The sequence below is a fragment of the Artemia sp. Qi Xiang Cuo genome, chromosome 3, assembly GCF_049724085.1.
Source record: "Artemia sp. Qi Xiang Cuo chromosome 3, ASM4972408v1, whole genome shotgun sequence".
NCBI classification, from domain to species: Eukaryota; Metazoa; Arthropoda; class Branchiopoda; order Anostraca; family Artemiidae; genus Artemia; species Artemia sp. Qi Xiang Cuo.
The window spans coordinates 25,720,686-25,736,942 of NC_142796.1; the positions used below are offsets into that span (position 1 = coordinate 25,720,686).

At 35.7% G+C, this 16,257-nt stretch overlaps 1 protein-coding gene across 1 annotated transcript in view; it reads right to left on the reverse strand.

The window, feature by feature from the left end:
* The window catches only part of LOC148953920 (protein MON2 homolog), a 118,283-nt gene extending 102,309 nt beyond the window's left edge, over positions 1-15,974 (reverse strand). Inside the window, exon 1 of the mRNA XM_089086022.1 lies at positions 15,826-15,974. Coding sequence (XP_088942148.1) covers positions 15,826-15,927 — 102 coding nt within the window. The 5' untranslated portion in view covers positions 15,928-15,974. The remainder of the gene's footprint in view (positions 1-15,825) is intronic.
* Between the last annotated feature and the right edge of the window lie 283 nt (positions 15,975-16,257).

Consider the following 16,257-nt stretch of genomic DNA (forward strand, 5'->3'; position numbering starts at 1 on the left):
TGTTGACAGTTTTAAGTCAATAAAGTCAGATGTTTAAGAGTCATGTGTTTACATGTGTTCTTTCTAGAATCGGTCAAGTCCATTTTTGAATACGTTTAGGGTGTCTGCTTTCACAACACTTTCTGAGAGACTGTTCCAGTTGTCTACAGCTCCTAAACTGCAGAAATTGACTATTGATTTATTTAGGGCATGGGGCTTGAACACTTTTACCGAGTGACCTCGTATAGTCTGGGTTTTGGGGAACTGAAAGTAATTTTCGAAGCTGAGTTTCTCCATCTTGTTTTTCATTTTGTACATCTGGATTTGGTCTCTACAAATCTATCTGGAACAATACCTTGAATGACTCCACTTGTCACTCTGGCTGGTTCAGAATGGGTTTCACCAACCCTGACTCTTTGTGTTTGGTTTTCAAGAAAGACTCAACCCAGTTTAGCAGTTGTGGCTGAACCGAAAACCTGTAGCTGTTCGACAAGATGTGGATGGGAGATCCTCTCGAATACTTCTTCAACATCAAACAAAACTGCCAGGATACTGTGGCCTTCTTCCAGAGCTTGGGACCACTCGTTCAGCATGTCTAATAGTTGTGTGGTACAGCTTTTGCTTGGAAGGAACCCATACTGGTCTGCGTTTATCTGTTCGTCCTCTAGGACATGGTGCAGTATGCGGTCTCTGATACATCCTTCCATTAGTTTACAGACCAGTGACGTCAGACATACTGGTCTGTGATTTTCTGTATTTGACCTTTACCCTTTCTTATGGATGGGCACAACAATTGCTTTAGGCCAGATTTTTGGCAGCTCCCCTTCATCTATAGATGTCTGGAAAATCTCCGGCAGTTGCTCAACAATGTACTCAGCACATTCCTTTAGCCATACTGCCTCAATTCCATCTCGGCCTTTAACTTTCCATTTATAAAATTGGCATTGGTGTAGTTTTCATTTTTTCTTCTTACATATTTGCATCAAAGTAAAGGGTAACTGCAGAAAAAATAAACTGTTTGCACAACAGAAGAGGTCTTTGTCTCATTGATCTACAACCATTTACAGGGCTTATTAGCACTGCGAATCTTGATATTTATATGTTTCTTTCTGGTATGATAGTTCCAATGCTTTCAAATAATTGTCTATTTTATTTTTGTATCCCCTCCCCACTTAAAGATTTGCAGATTTGCTCATTTGCAGAAAACATCTTAATAACAGAAGTATGATTAGATTCCTTATTTTGTGCTCCTTTTTAACATAATAGTCATTACCCTGATAATGCATCTTATTCCCCTCATCCCTGATGGACCTGTATATGGCAATAATAATAATATCTTCATTTCTTGTTTGATCTGTTGTGTAATGGGTATCTCCTTTGTAGAGTCAATAATATCAAGTTTAGCCTGTGATGAGTTTGTAATTGAATATGGATACAAAATACTATCTAAAGTGATTTAAAAATGAGAATAATAATGGAAGGAATCATGGTAAATCTGATTAATATTTTGATCCTCCATATTTTAAGATAAGAAGTTCATTGTTTTAGCATCTTCTATTAGTTTAATATATATCCTAAAGTTAAGTATGGGGTCATCAGGGGAGGGAAAGAGTTGGTGCAAATTGTAACAAACATGACTTCAACCAAAGGCTTAAAATTAACAAGTCTAAAAATTCCTCTCTTTTTGTTTTAGCATGTCTCTTCCTTAAGAGCCATAACTCTGCACCTGTATAAACATATTTCCTTCAGAAGTGGTCAACTAAATGGACTGCTTTTTTATTAATGTGTTTCCTGCTGTAGAGCTGCTAATATATGACTGTTACCTAACATACATTTAGAAATGAGACAATTGTGATTATTTTAAAGTGGTTTTCAGAATTTCTTACCATTCGAAAGAGCCCCTGTGCTTAAGGTCTACCTTTTAAACTATTTTTAAAAAAATACTATACTATTTTAAACTATAGGCTACTAAGCTATGTTTTTTTATACATTAGCTATATTTTTAAGGATTCTTCAATACCCTTATAACTAGCATTGAATTTCAGCAGCTCTTCTGAGAGAAACATGTTAATAAAATTAGTACCATTAGTCCCTTATTTTATGTTACTTTTTAATATAACTAATTTTAAAAACTCCAAAAAATAAGTTTTTCAAAGAAAAGTAAAGGCTATTTTAAAATTAAGCTCAGCATATACAAATACCTTTTAAAATTCAAACTCAAAACGACCAGAAATTACTATAAAAGATTAAATGAAACCCAAAACGAACAGAAATTAAATAAGCAATCATAGCAAAAACATACAACAAGTTATAATATAAATGAATAAATAGATCTTAAACCGAGTACTGCTTAGATTGAATATGAAAATCAAGCTTAAAACGAAAAAAATATATTCCTAATGAAGTATAAATGAAACTTAAAACAAACAGAAATAAATAAACAATCAATGCAAACAAACATACAATAGATATTAATGTAAATTAATAAATAAATCATAAAACGAGTGAAACTTAAATTGAATATGCAAATCAACCTTGAAATAAAAAAAATCACTACAAACAAGAGTTTGGGTATGACCTCCTTCTCTCACTGTAAAAATCTAAAACCTACTGCATCATTGGCGCTTTAGTGAAAACCGATTTTATGACAAATATTTTCTTTTGTACTTAATATTGAAAATAAACATTAAAATTATGGTAACATTTTGAACTGATGAGCCTTCAGCAATTAATATCATTATACATCAAATATTCAGTTTAATTTATTAGTTCTTTGTAAAGTTGTTAAAGACGAATATAGTTTCACTACAAACAAGTGTTTGGATACTGCCCCTTTCCTTAACTGTAAAAAAAACCAAAAGCATACTGCGTAATTGGCGCTTAACTGAAAACGAATTATATTGCAAATATTTTCTTTTCCAGTTCTTACAGCATTGAAAATAAAAATACAATTACAGTGAAAAAGATTCTTGAACTGATGGATCTATCAACAATTAATATCATTATACGTCAAATATTCAATTTGATGTTGTTTATACTTTCCAAGACTATTCTATGACACATATAGTTTTCAGGAAAGCGCCAATGACCCAGTAGGTTTTAGACTTTTACAGTGAGAGAAGGAAGTCATACCCAAACTCTGCTTATGGTGATTTTGTTCAATTTAAGCTTGATTTGCATATTCAATTTTACTTTCATTCGTTTTAAGATTTATTTATTAATTTGTATTGATATCTATTGCATGTTTGTTTGTACTGATTGTTTATTTAATTTCTGTTCGTTTTAAATTTCACTTATACTTCAATAAGAAAATATTTTTTTCGTTTTAAGCTTGATTTCCATATTCCATCTAAGCATTACCCGCTTTAAGATCTATATATTCACTTATATTATTACTTGTTGTATGTTTTTTCTATGATTGTTTATTTAATTTCTGTTCGTTTTGGGTTTCATTTATTCTTTAATGCTAATTTCTGGTCGTTTTGAGTTTGAATTTTAAAAGATATTTTTATCTGCTGAGCTTAAGTTTAAAATGGCCTTTACTTTTCTTTGAAAAACCTATTTTTAGGAAATTTTTTTCATTAATTTTTGTTCATTTTCGATTGCAAAAAATTTCAAGTTTTTAAATATTCCTTATTTCAAACGTTAAAGAAAAATCAAATATTCATCAAAGTATCAAAACTGGTATTAAAGTAACAATATCAATGTGAAAAAATGGGTTTGTGACAACCTCGGAGTTTTTATTATCTGATGTTTGAACTATTTTTAACAAAATTACTATCTCAAAATTCTTATCAGATGGGTTTGGGGAAAAAGGGCGTGGGGGACTAATTAAGCTTTGGTCTCTTTTGACTCTTTAAAAGTGAACTAGAACCTTCTATTTTCAATCAAATGTGAGCCCTCTCTGAAGTTTATACAAGTATCCCTTCTATAAGAACCATATATAACCCCAGAGTATAAGTTACAATACCTGTCCCTGGGCCCTGGGGAGTTGTGTCAACCCTGGAGTTTTAATATCTGACGTTGAACTATTTTTAACGAAATGGTCATCTCAAAATTTTATTGGATGGGCTTGTCCATCCAATACACCCAAAGGAATGGAGGGCGGGAGGGGCTAGTTGCCCACTGATCTTTTTTCACTCTGAGAAAATGAACTACAACTTAATTTCCGTTCAAATGAACCCTCTCCGAAGTTTATACAAGCATCCCTTTCATAAGAACCACATACAGCCCCAGGACATAGCTTACAATTCCTGCCCCCTGGGCCCTGGGGGGATGTGTCGACACCGGAGTTTTTGTTATCTGACCTTTGACTTATTGTGAAAAAATGGCTCTCTCCAAGCTCTCATTGGATGGGTTTGAGGAAAATATGACTTGGAGACCGGGGCTAGTTGTCCTCTGATCTCTTTTTACTCTTAAAAAGTGAACAAGAAGTTTCAATTTCCAATCATATGAGCCTTCCAAAATTTATACAAGCAAACCTTCCATAAGAACCATATATGCCCGAAGAGCAATACTTACAACGTCTGCTATGGGCCCTGGGGGGAGGAGGTGTTGACACATGAGTTTTTCTTATCTGACCTTTGAACTATTTTTAACAAAATGGCGATACGTAAAGGAGTTTTTTTATATGATCTTTGAACTATTTTTAACAAAATGGCTACCTCAAATTTTTTATCAGATGTATTTTGGGAAAAAGGGCTTGGGGCAGTTGCCCTCCAATCACTTTTGACTCTTAAAAAGGGCACTAGAACTCTCTATTTCCAATCAAATGAGCCCCCTTTGAAGTTTATATGATGACCCCTTCTGTATGAAGTGCCTCTAGGAAAAAAAATAAACGGAGTGTGGGGGAAGGCTAGCTGCCCTCCAATCACTTTTGACTCTTAAAAAGTGAATTACAACCTTCAATTTCCAATCAAATAAGCCCTCTAGGAAGTTTATATGGGCATCCCTTCCATAACAACCGTATATGCCCCCAGGGCATAACTTACAATGACTACCCCCATGGCCCTGGGGGGTTGTGTTGACACCGGAGTTTTCTGTTATCAGAACTTTGAACTTTTTTTAACAGAATGTCTATCTCAAAATTTTTATCTGATGCATTTGGGGCGTGGAGGAGGGGGGGGCTAGTTGCCCTCTGATCTCTTTTGAAACTTAAAAAGTTAACAAGAGCTTTCAATTTCCAAACAAATGAGCCCTCTCCAAAGTTTATACGAGCATCTCTTCCATAAGAACTATATATGCCCCTAGAGCATTATTCATAACGCCTGCCTCTGGGCCCTGGTGGGTTCCGTCAACACAGGAATTTTTCTTATCTGACTTTTACTATTTTTAATGAAATGGCTATTATAAAAATTTTACTGGATGGGCTTGGGGAAAAAAGGGTGTGGGGGGGGGGGCTGGTTGCCCTCGGATATATTTTGACTCTTAAAATTGAACTAGAACTTTCGATTTCAAATCAAATGAGCCCCCTCAGAAGTTTATACAAGTATCCCTTTCATAAGAACCCTATACGCCCCCAGGACAACACTTACAACACCTACCCCCTGGGCCCTGGGGTGAGTTTTTGTTATCTAACTTTTGAACAATTTCCAAAAAACTGGCTGTCTCAAAATTTGTAGTGGATGGGTTTGGGGAAAAAAGAGCGTTGGGGAGGGGCTAGTTGTCCTTAACTCTCTTGACTCTAAAAAAGTGAACTAGAACGTTCAATTTCCAATCAAATGAGCCCTCTATGAAGTTTGTACGAGCATCCCTTTCATCAGAACCATAAATGCCTTTAAGGCATAACTTAGAAAGCCTTCCCCTAGGCCCTGGGGGGTTGTACTGACACCAGAGTTTTTATAATCTGACCATTGAACTATTTTTAACACAATGTCGATCTCAAAATTTTCATCAGATGAGTTTGGGGAGAAAGGGCGTGGGGGGACTAATTAAGCTTCAGTCTCATTTGACTCTTTAAAAGTGAACTAGAACTTTCAATTATCAATCAAATGAGTCCTCCTTCAAGTTTATATGAGTATCCTTTCTATAAGAACCATATATATCCCCAGAGTATAACTTACAATGCCTGTCCCTGGGCCCTGGGGGGTTGTGTCAATCCTGGAGTTTTAATGTCTGATGTTTGAACTGTTTTGAAAAAATTGTCACGTCAAATTTTTATCAGATGGGTTTATCCATCTGATACACCCAAAGGAGAGGAGGGCGGGAGGGGCTACTTGGCCTCCGATCTTTTTTCACTCTGAAAACATGAACTAAAACTTTTAATATCTATTTAAATGGACCCTCTCTGAAGTTTTTACGAGCATCCCTTTCATAAGAACCACATACGGCCCCAGGACATAGCTTACAATGCCTGTCCCCTGGGCCCTGGGGGGATATGTTGACACTGGAGTTTTGTTATCTGACCTTTGAACTATTTTGAAAAAATGGCTCTGTCCATGTTCTTATTGGATTGGTTTGAGGAAAACAGGGCATGGAGAGGGGGGCTAGTTGCCGTCTGATCTCTTTAGACTCTTAAAAAGTGAACAAGAACTTTCAATTTCCAATCATATGAGTCTTCCAAAGTTTATATGAGCATACCTTCCATAAGAACCATATATGCCCCAGAGCAATACTTACAACGGCTGCTCCCGGCCCTGGGAGGGAGGGGGTTGTGTTGACACAAGAGTTTTTCTTATCTGACCTTTGAACTATTTTTAATGAAATGGCCACGCGTAAAGGAGTTTTGTTATATGATATTTGAACTATTTTTAACAAAATGGCTACCTCAAATTTTTTATCAGATGTATTTGGGGAAAAAGGGCTTGGGGGGCCACTTGCCCTCCAATCGCTTTTGACTCTTAAAAAGGGCACTAGAACTCTCGAGTTCCAATCGAATGAGTCCCCTTTGAAGTTTGTACGACGACCCCTTCTATATGATGTACCTCTCGGAAAAAAAATAAGTGGAGTGTGGGGGGAGGCTAGCTGCCCTTTGATCACTCTGCCCTCTTTACTCTTAAAAAGTGAATTGCAACTTTCAATTTCCAATCAAATGAGCCCTCTAGGAAGTTTATATGAGCATCCCTTCCATAAAAACCATATATGCCCCAAGGGCATAACAAGTTCTTATTGGATGGGTTTGAGGAAAACAGGGCATGGAGAGGGGGGCTAGTTGCCCTCTGATCTGTTTAGACTCTTAAATAGTGAACAAGAACTTTCAATTTCCAATCATATGAGCCTTCCAAAGTTTATACAAGCATACCTTCCATAAGAACCATATATGCCCCCAGAGCATGGGCGCCCATAAGCTGAATTCCAGGGGGGCAAACTTGGTCTAATTGGCACTTTTAATGCTATATAATAGAAATCTCAGGACAAAAATATATAAATAAGTCAGCATCATTCAGCCCGGGGGGGCAGGAGCCCCCCCCCCAACTGGGCCCCCACCCCCCAGAGCAATACTTACAACGCCTGCTTCCGGCCCGGGGGGGGGGGGTTGCGTTGACACAAGGGTTTTTCTTATCTGACCTTTGAACTCTTTTTAACGAAATGGTCACACATAAAGGTTTTTCTCTATATGATCTTTGAACTATTTTTAACAAAATGGCTACCTCAAATTTTTATCAGATGTATTTGGGAAAAAAGGGCTTGGGGAGCCAGTTGCCCTCCAATCGCTTTTGACTCTTAAGAAGGGCACTAGAACTCTCGAGTTCCAATCGAATGAGCCCCCTTTGAAGTTTATATGATGACCCCTTCTATATGAAGTACCTCTGGGAAAAAAATAAATGGAGTGTGGGGGCAGGCTAGCTGCCCTTTTGACTCTTAAAAAGTGAATTACAACTTTCAATTTCCAATCCAATGAGCCCTCTAAGAAGTTTATATGAGCATCCCTTCCATAAAAACCATATATGCCCCCAGGGTGTAACTTTCAATGCCTACCTCCGGACCCTGGGGGGTTGTGTTGACACCAGAGTTTTCTGTTATCAGAACTTTGAACATTTTGTTTAACAAAATGTCAATCTCAAAATTTTTATCTGATGCATTTAGGGCATGGAGGAGGGGGAGGGCTAGTTGCCCACTGATCTATTTCGACTCTTAAAAAGTGAACAATAAATTTCAATTTCCAATCAAATGAGCCCTCTCCAAAGTTTATACAAGCATCCCTTCCATAAGAACTATATATGCCCCTAGAACATTACTCATAATGCCTGCCTCTGGGCCCTGGCGGTTCTGTCAACACAGGAATTTTTCTTATCTGACCTTTGAACTATTTTTAATGAAATGGTCATTATAAAAATTTTATTGTATGGGCTTGGGGAAAAAGGAAGTGTTGGGGGGACTAGTTGCCCTCGAATTCTTTTGAGTCTTAAAATTGAACTAGAACTTTTGATTTCCAATCAAATGAGCCCCCTCAGAAGTTTATAAAAGCATCCCTTTCATAAGAACCATATACGCCCCCAGGACAACACTTACAACATCTATCCCCTGGGCCCTAGGGGGAGTTTTGTTATATAATTTTTGAACAATTTCCAAAAAAAACTGGCTGTCTCAAAATTTGTAGTGGATGAGTTTGGGGAAAAAAGAGCATGGGGAGGGGCTAGTTGCTCTTAAATCTTTTGACTCTTAAAAAGTGAACTAGAAATTTCAATTTCCAATCAAACGAGCTCTCTATAAAGTTTATACAAGCATCCTTTTCATAAAAGCCATACATGCCCTTAGGGCATAAATTAGAACACCTTTCCCTGGGCCCTGGGGGGTTGTATTGACAACGGATTTTTCTTACCTGACCTTTGAACTATTTTTAACAAAATGTCTATCTCAAATTTCCATCTAATCGGTTTGAAAAAAGAAGGCAGGGGGGGGGGGACTAGCTGCCCTTGGATCTCTTTTGGCTATTAAAAAGTGAGCTCAAACTTTCAGTTTTTAATCAAATGAGCCCTCTCTGAAGTTTATACAACCATCCCTTTCATACAAACCATATATGCCCCATGACACCTGAGTTTTTGTTATCTGACTTTTGAGCAATTTTTAACTTAATGGCTATATAAAAATTTTGATTGGATGCATTTGGAAAAAAGAGGGCATGGGGGGGGCTAGTTGCCCTCCAATCTCTTTTGACTCGAAAAAACTGAACTAGAACTTTCAATTTCCAATCAAATGAGCCATCTCTGAAGTTTTACAAGCATCCCTTCAATAAGAACAATATATTCCTCCAGGGCATAACATAAAGCACCTACCCTTGGGCCCTGCGGGGTTGTGCAACCCTGGAGTTATCATTATATGGTCTTGAACTATTTTGAAAAAAAACGCTATCTCAAATTTCTTATCAGATGGGTTTGAGGAAAAACAGGCATGGAGGGGGGGCTAGGTGCCCTCGAATCTCTTTTGACTCTTAAAAAATGAACTAGAACTCTCAATTTCCAATCAAATGAGCCTTCTTTGAAGTTAATACAAGCATCCCTTCCATGAGCCCAATATATGCCCCCAGGGCATAACTAACAATGCCTGCCCCCAGGCTCTGGGGTGTTGTGTTGACACCAGAATTTTTGTTACATGATCTTTGAACTATTTTTAACAAAATAGCAATCTTGAAACTTTTATTGGATACATTTGGTAAAAAATTGTTTGGGGAGGGGGAATCTGGTTTGCCTCCAATATCTTTTGACACATAAAAAGTGAACTAGAACTTCCAATTTCCAATCAAATGAGCCCTCTCTGAAGTTTATAGAAGCATTCCTTCCATAAGAACCATATATGCCCCCAGGCCATAACTTATAACCCTTGCCCCTGAAGACTATGGGAGGAGTGTCCTGCTTAAACATATAATTTCCAGAACTTTCAACTATGTTGAACAAAATGGCTATATCAAAATTTTGATTGGATGTGTTTGGGGATGATGTGGGTGTAGAAGGGGTGTCAGTTGCCTTAGAATCACTTTTGACTATTAAGAAGGGAACTAGCCATTTAAATTTCCAATTGAATGAGCCCTTTCTGAAGTTTCTACAACAACGCTGTCTATACAAAACCTTATATGCCCCCAGGGCATAAATTACAACCATTGCCCTGAGGGCTGTGGGGGGATTGTCATCCTCAAAGACCTAATTTCCAGAACTTAAAACTATGTTGAATAAAATGGCTATCTCAAAATTTTGATTGGCTGTGTTTTGGGAAAAGGTGGGCGTGAGAGGGGGGTTAGTTGCCCTCCAATCACTTTCAACTATTAAAAAGGGGACTAGCCCTTTGAATTTCCAATGAAATGAACCTTTTTTGAAGTTTCTACAACAACGCCTTCTATACAAACCTTATATGCCCCCAGGGCATAACTTACAACCCTTGCCCTGAAGGGTGTGGGGGAGTGTCCTCCTCAAAAACATAATTTATATCTGGAAATCAACTATAGTGAACAAAATGGCTATCTCAAAATTTTGATTGGATGTGTTTTGGGAAAAGGTGGGCATTGAAGGGTGTTAGTTGCCTTCCAATCACTTTCAACTATTAAAAAGGGGACAAGCCACTCCAATTTCCAATCGAATGAGCCTTTTTTGAAGTTTCTATGACAACTTCTTTGATACAAAGTGCCATGCTCTAAAGCAAAAAAATATTAAATAATACATTGTGCCAACATTGTTCTTATTTGCCCCCCAGCATAACTTAAAACCCTTGCCCTGGGGGTTGTGGGGGAGTGTCTTCCTCAAAAACATATTTTCTATGAGGAAATCAACTACGCTGAACAACATGGCTATCTCAAAATTTTGATCGGATGTGTTTGGAGGAATGATGGGTGTTGGGGGGAGGGGGGCTAGTTGCCCTCCAATCACTTTTGACTATTAAAAAGGGCACTACTTTTGACTATTAAAAAAGAGCCGCCTTTGAAGTTTCTACAACGATCCCTTTCATATGAAGTGCCTCTGGGAAAAAAAATAATAATAAAACATTGGAGCCATATGGCCTTTACTATAGGCAACACTATAGTGTTGCCTCTTATAGGCTTAATTGTGTTCCTGAGAATACACTGCATCTCCATAATGGTCCCAGACATATCTCTTAGCTAGAATACATACAGAACTAAAAGAAAACACTAAAACAACAAAATTCTTACTTTATAATATGCATCATGTTTCTATTAATCATATTATCATGTGTCCTTCTACATTTTTTTAATAAAATTTTCTCTAAAATTCGATTGAAATCAATTGGACAGACTGTTTTCATAAGTCAAAAATTTTGAACACTTGTTTTAAAGAAAATAGATGACATATCACAAGATCATAAACAGTGAATAAATATACTAATTAGGATTAGACCTAGATATGGGATCATAATGGTAATGGAGGGGGGAGTGGGGTTGTGTTGCATTGTCAGAGTGACAACTGTTGTATTAAAAAGGGAGCATAAAATAAGGAATCTATTATAAAACCATGTTTGTCTTTTATAAATAAGTTTAGCCAAACACAAATTTTATCCCCTTATTGAATTCTTTGAAATTTTCAATACTTAATTGGGATTTAGGAAAGCTCTGAGGCTCAGAATACTTTCCCCAGTCACATAGGTGACAGCAGGGGGGCACAGCCCACCCTTGGAAATTTGGGACTATAAAGCAATTATAAGGAAACCAAAGGAAAGAGAGGAGAATAGGGAAAAACCATGGAAAAAATGTGTGTTTCTTCATTGTTGGCTGCCTGCCAATAGATTTTGGCCCTTAATAAGGAAAATACAAGTTCTAATTTGTGACTGTGTGACCCTTTTCCAGTTTTTCACAAACATTTTTCTATATGATTTGGTTGGAGCAACAAAAAAAAATTAAATTCTTCATAGCAATGAATGGTAAGTAATTAAGGATCCTTGTCAATAACAAAAGAGCCTAATTATTGATAAATTCAATCAAAGAAACAGCTTTTTATCCTGATCCAAAATATGTATTTGTTTATTAGTAATTAGTGCACTTAATAGCACACAAGAAAGTTTATATAATTATAGAAACACAAGGAAAACAACTTACAAATGGGCACTTTTTGTAAAAAATAGAACAATCAACCATTGCTTTCATTGCAAGAGCCCCCATGAGCTGGATATATGAAGCAACTATAATCAGAAATATTTCCCCTGAACCAAGTTCTGACAATTTCTATATTTTTCCCCTGAACAGATACGTTTTTTGGGCTTTATTATAATTTTTTTCAGGAGTGATAGTATTTATCTAGTTGTCACTTTGAAAAAGATTAATTTTTTACAGTTATGAAGTATAAAGGTGTCAAATATATAGTTTTTGGGATTCAAAATTAAACTAAAATATTGAATTTTTTTTTTGATTTTCTTAATCTTAGTTTTAAGGTTTTACTTTGAACAAACTATTTTAATAATGCATCACTTTTTAAAAACACTGATTCTAAAGGCATTGAATATTTTGGTTATTGATAATCCAGTTCAAAACTGTCAATATTGTTAAAAAATATCTGTCCAATGCCTCAGCATTACTCAACAGAACTGAATACTGGAGGTTTATATCTTAGATTTTGTAATCAGGCTATTGTTTTGTGTATTTTTGGTAATTACTTACTTTTTTTTCATTTTTATATACTTTATTTTAATTGACATACTTTTTCTATTGGCTTTACAAAAATGTTTGTCTCTAAGCTTCATTGAATAAAAAAAAGTTTTTTTTTTCAACTGAAAGTAAGACGCAACATTAAAACTTAAAACAAACAGAAATTATTGTGTATATGAGGGGGGTTGCCCCTCCTAAGAAACCTTACTCTTCAGCTTACAGTTTTTCAGTTCTTTGAGACATGTTACTTATTGTTCTAATTAAATGACTCTTGTGTTTCAGGAGTTGTCTTTACAGAATTGGGACAAAATTTAAACTTTAACATAAAGAGCAAGCTGTTGAGGAGGGGACAAACCTGCTCATATAATTACTAATTTCTGTTTGTTTTCAGTTTTAATATTGCTCCTTACTTTCCGTTGAAAAAGTTAGTTTTTTATTTAATTTCTAATCTTTTTTAAATAATGCCAGGATACCCATTTCCCACAGAAATATCCTCTACACAATTCAACCCTGGCAAAAATTATCCCAGACATCTCTATGCATAAAATTGAATTGCTATAAGAGAAAGCAAGACATTTAAAGAAATTTTGTATAGAATTTCTGGCAAATTTACCCAATGTAAAATTTCCCCTGAAAAGTTCACCCCCCCCTGGAAGCTTCCCTTGATATAGAAAATTCTTGCAGTACAAAATACTTCCAGCAGAAAATTTGTCCTCCCCTCTCCACCTGAAAAATGTATACATACTTCCCAATAACAAATACTACATGTAAACAATGGGCAAATTTTATAACTTAAAAATCTTTCCCCAGGGGCTTTGGGGGGTATTTTATCTCCAAAGACATTGTTATTCGGCCTTTCAAATATGCTGAACAAAAAAGCTATTTCTCACTTTTGATTGGACAATTTTGGGAACAAAGGCATGGGAGGGGCCTAGTTGCTCTCCAATTTTTTGGTCAATTAAAAATGGTAATAGAACTTTATATTTCCATTAGAATGTGCCCTCTCCTGACATTCTAGGTGCACTGGGTTCAGGGGCATTGTTTGGGGTTGGCATATACCCCATGCCCCTTGACTATCCAGATATGGACCCCTCTTGCCCCCCCCCAATAAAAATGCTGGAGATTTGACCCTGACTGGGTTGATACATTCACCCCTGGGAAAATAAAATTATTGATACTTTTAAATCAATTAGCTTCTCAGAACTTTAAATTGATTGCAAATTAGTCATCTTTGGGGTAAAGTCATAGTTTGATACCCTAAAATAGCAGCAAGGAAGAATTTCCTCTGGCCTAATCTTTATGGTCACTTAACAAAGAGCTTTAAATTTACATTTGAATGAGCTCTCTTCAAACTATCTTGGACCTATGGTTTGATACAATCACTCCTGGTAAAAAATTCCACGTTTTGAAGATTGGAGCTTGAAACCTCTATGGTAGGATTCTTTGATATGAAGTACCTAATAAAGGGATTTTTAATAAGATTGCTTGCTTTTTGGGGGTGTTTTTCTTTTTTCAAAAATCAGGCAAATTTTCTCAGATTTTTGGTTTTGGGTGGGTAACAATAAACTGAAAGAATTTTATATATTTAGAATCAGCATAAAAAGCCAATACTGCCAGTGTACCAATTTTCATGAGAATTTCATTTTTAGTTTTGGTGAATTTTGGCCCAAGTCATATTTTACTTTCAGTTTCTTATCACAAACTATTTGATAAGATTATCTTGTGAAGAAAATTTTTCTGAACCTGTTCATTTTATTTAGTTGAATAGGACAATAAAAGGAAAGAGGGTTGTTTTGACAGCTAGATAGTAAGTTTAAATTTTGTTTTTCTTTCACTATCCTATTTTTTTTAATGTCTTGTTATATGAGGAATTTAAGTTTGAGGGGGAGAATTGTCCTGTTATGAAGGAGGTGCATTTTACATGACTGGTAGGCTATAAAATCAAAATGTGGCATCTATGCAGGCAGGAGAATTTTTGAGTATCTCTACTCTTTTTGTAAATTATTCTAAGGAATCTATGGAAGCAATAAATCTTTCTGTAATTTTTTGTTTGAGTTTATTTAAAGTTAAATGCATAATAATTAAATATATTATTGGTTAAATAAATTGATACCTTTGCAAGTCATTTAAATTTTCCTGTATTTTATTTCATTTTGCATGCAATTTCAATAGGCCTAGCCTACTCTATCATTTGAGTGTTTTTTTTTTCCTAAAAGTATTTAAACATGGACTTTTTCCTGCAAAAAAATATCCTGAAATTTATTCCCTGTCACCCAACCACCACTGTTATTTTGGCATCTGGCCCCCCTATAAAATTTTTGTCCAGTGCCATTGTCTAGTCATGTGTGTGCTGTACATTTATTTCTAAAGTTTATATAGTTATGAAATTCATGAAGCATCATTTCTCTTCTATGATGGAAGGGGTGAAGGTAGCCTAGTTAGGCAATGTTTAGCCTAGTTCAAAAGAAATTCCCTGAACATTAGGCCAATATAGGCTAGGCTAAGCTCTGGGTCTATTATTGAAAATTTTATTAATCTAGCATACTTATTTTCCAGGATTATAATAAGCTTTGGTAAAATTCTACTTTAGCTACTTTTGGCTATCTTGAAAAGGGGTTAGGTTAGGAAAATGAGACTTTCAGGGATGAGTCTACAGGCTAAAGTATGTCCCGGGAAGGTATTTTCAAGTACCTACCTCCACTCCTTCTCCCTCTAGAGGGTCCTGAAATTTGCCTACATGACAGGTCTATACCCATTGAAATTTTGACAAAACAACATTTTACCTTAATTTTCAGTTATCAGTTTCTTTTTCTCTGGTTTTTGCTCTAAAAATGTAATTTCAGTTATTTGAGCAGAATTTTAAGACATATAAATAGATTTTTTTAAAAATTTTGAAAATGTATCAGCCTATCTTTAAGCCATTATAGCCTAAATTGGGACTAAGCAAAGTTTATGTGCTGGAGGTAATTTTGTTGTAGGCTACTCTAATACAGCGAAAAATATATTCCGCAAGTTTTTAGTTTTACAACAAACATATTTTTAAAGGTCATCAAGGGTCAGAGTACTCTTGAGAAAAAAGGAGAGGAGGTAGGTACCCCAAAATACCTTCCCTAGACAAGCCTTAACCTGTAGACCCATTCCTGAAAGTTTCATTTTCTTAACCTAACCTCTTTAGAAGATAGTCAAAAGTAGCTAAAGCAGAATTTTACCTAAGCTTCATTTAAAATCAACTTATATTCCTAGCAGAGTCAGCAAGTAGACCTAAATCCGATGGGTACTAGGCCTAGCCTAGCTGAATATTCTGTGAAACTTCATTAAATTACATCTTTTAAATTGCCATAGCGTTTCTTTGCCTCTTGAGAAAGGTTCTTCAGCTCTGTTTGCAAGCTTTCAATTAGCTTAGCTGCTACTTCTTTATCTTGCATTTCATTAGTTTTTACTTCAATTTATGAACAGTTGTTAAATAAGGTGATTTCCAATTTTTTCTATGTGAAATGATAAACTATACATGACTGACATCTATTTTTATTAATGCTTTCAGTTAGGTAGCAGGTTTGAGAATATGGTGGCTGTTGAATTTAATAAAAAGAAAAGGTTTTATTACAAAAAGATAGCATTTATAAAATAAGACTAGACAGTAGATACTAATCTGAAATTATACTGCAATCTTGCTATTTTTTGTTAAGGTGCGTTCGAACATTCCAAGATTACTTATCGAACAAGCCCGGTTACGTGTCTTTAGCGTTTCAGGAGAT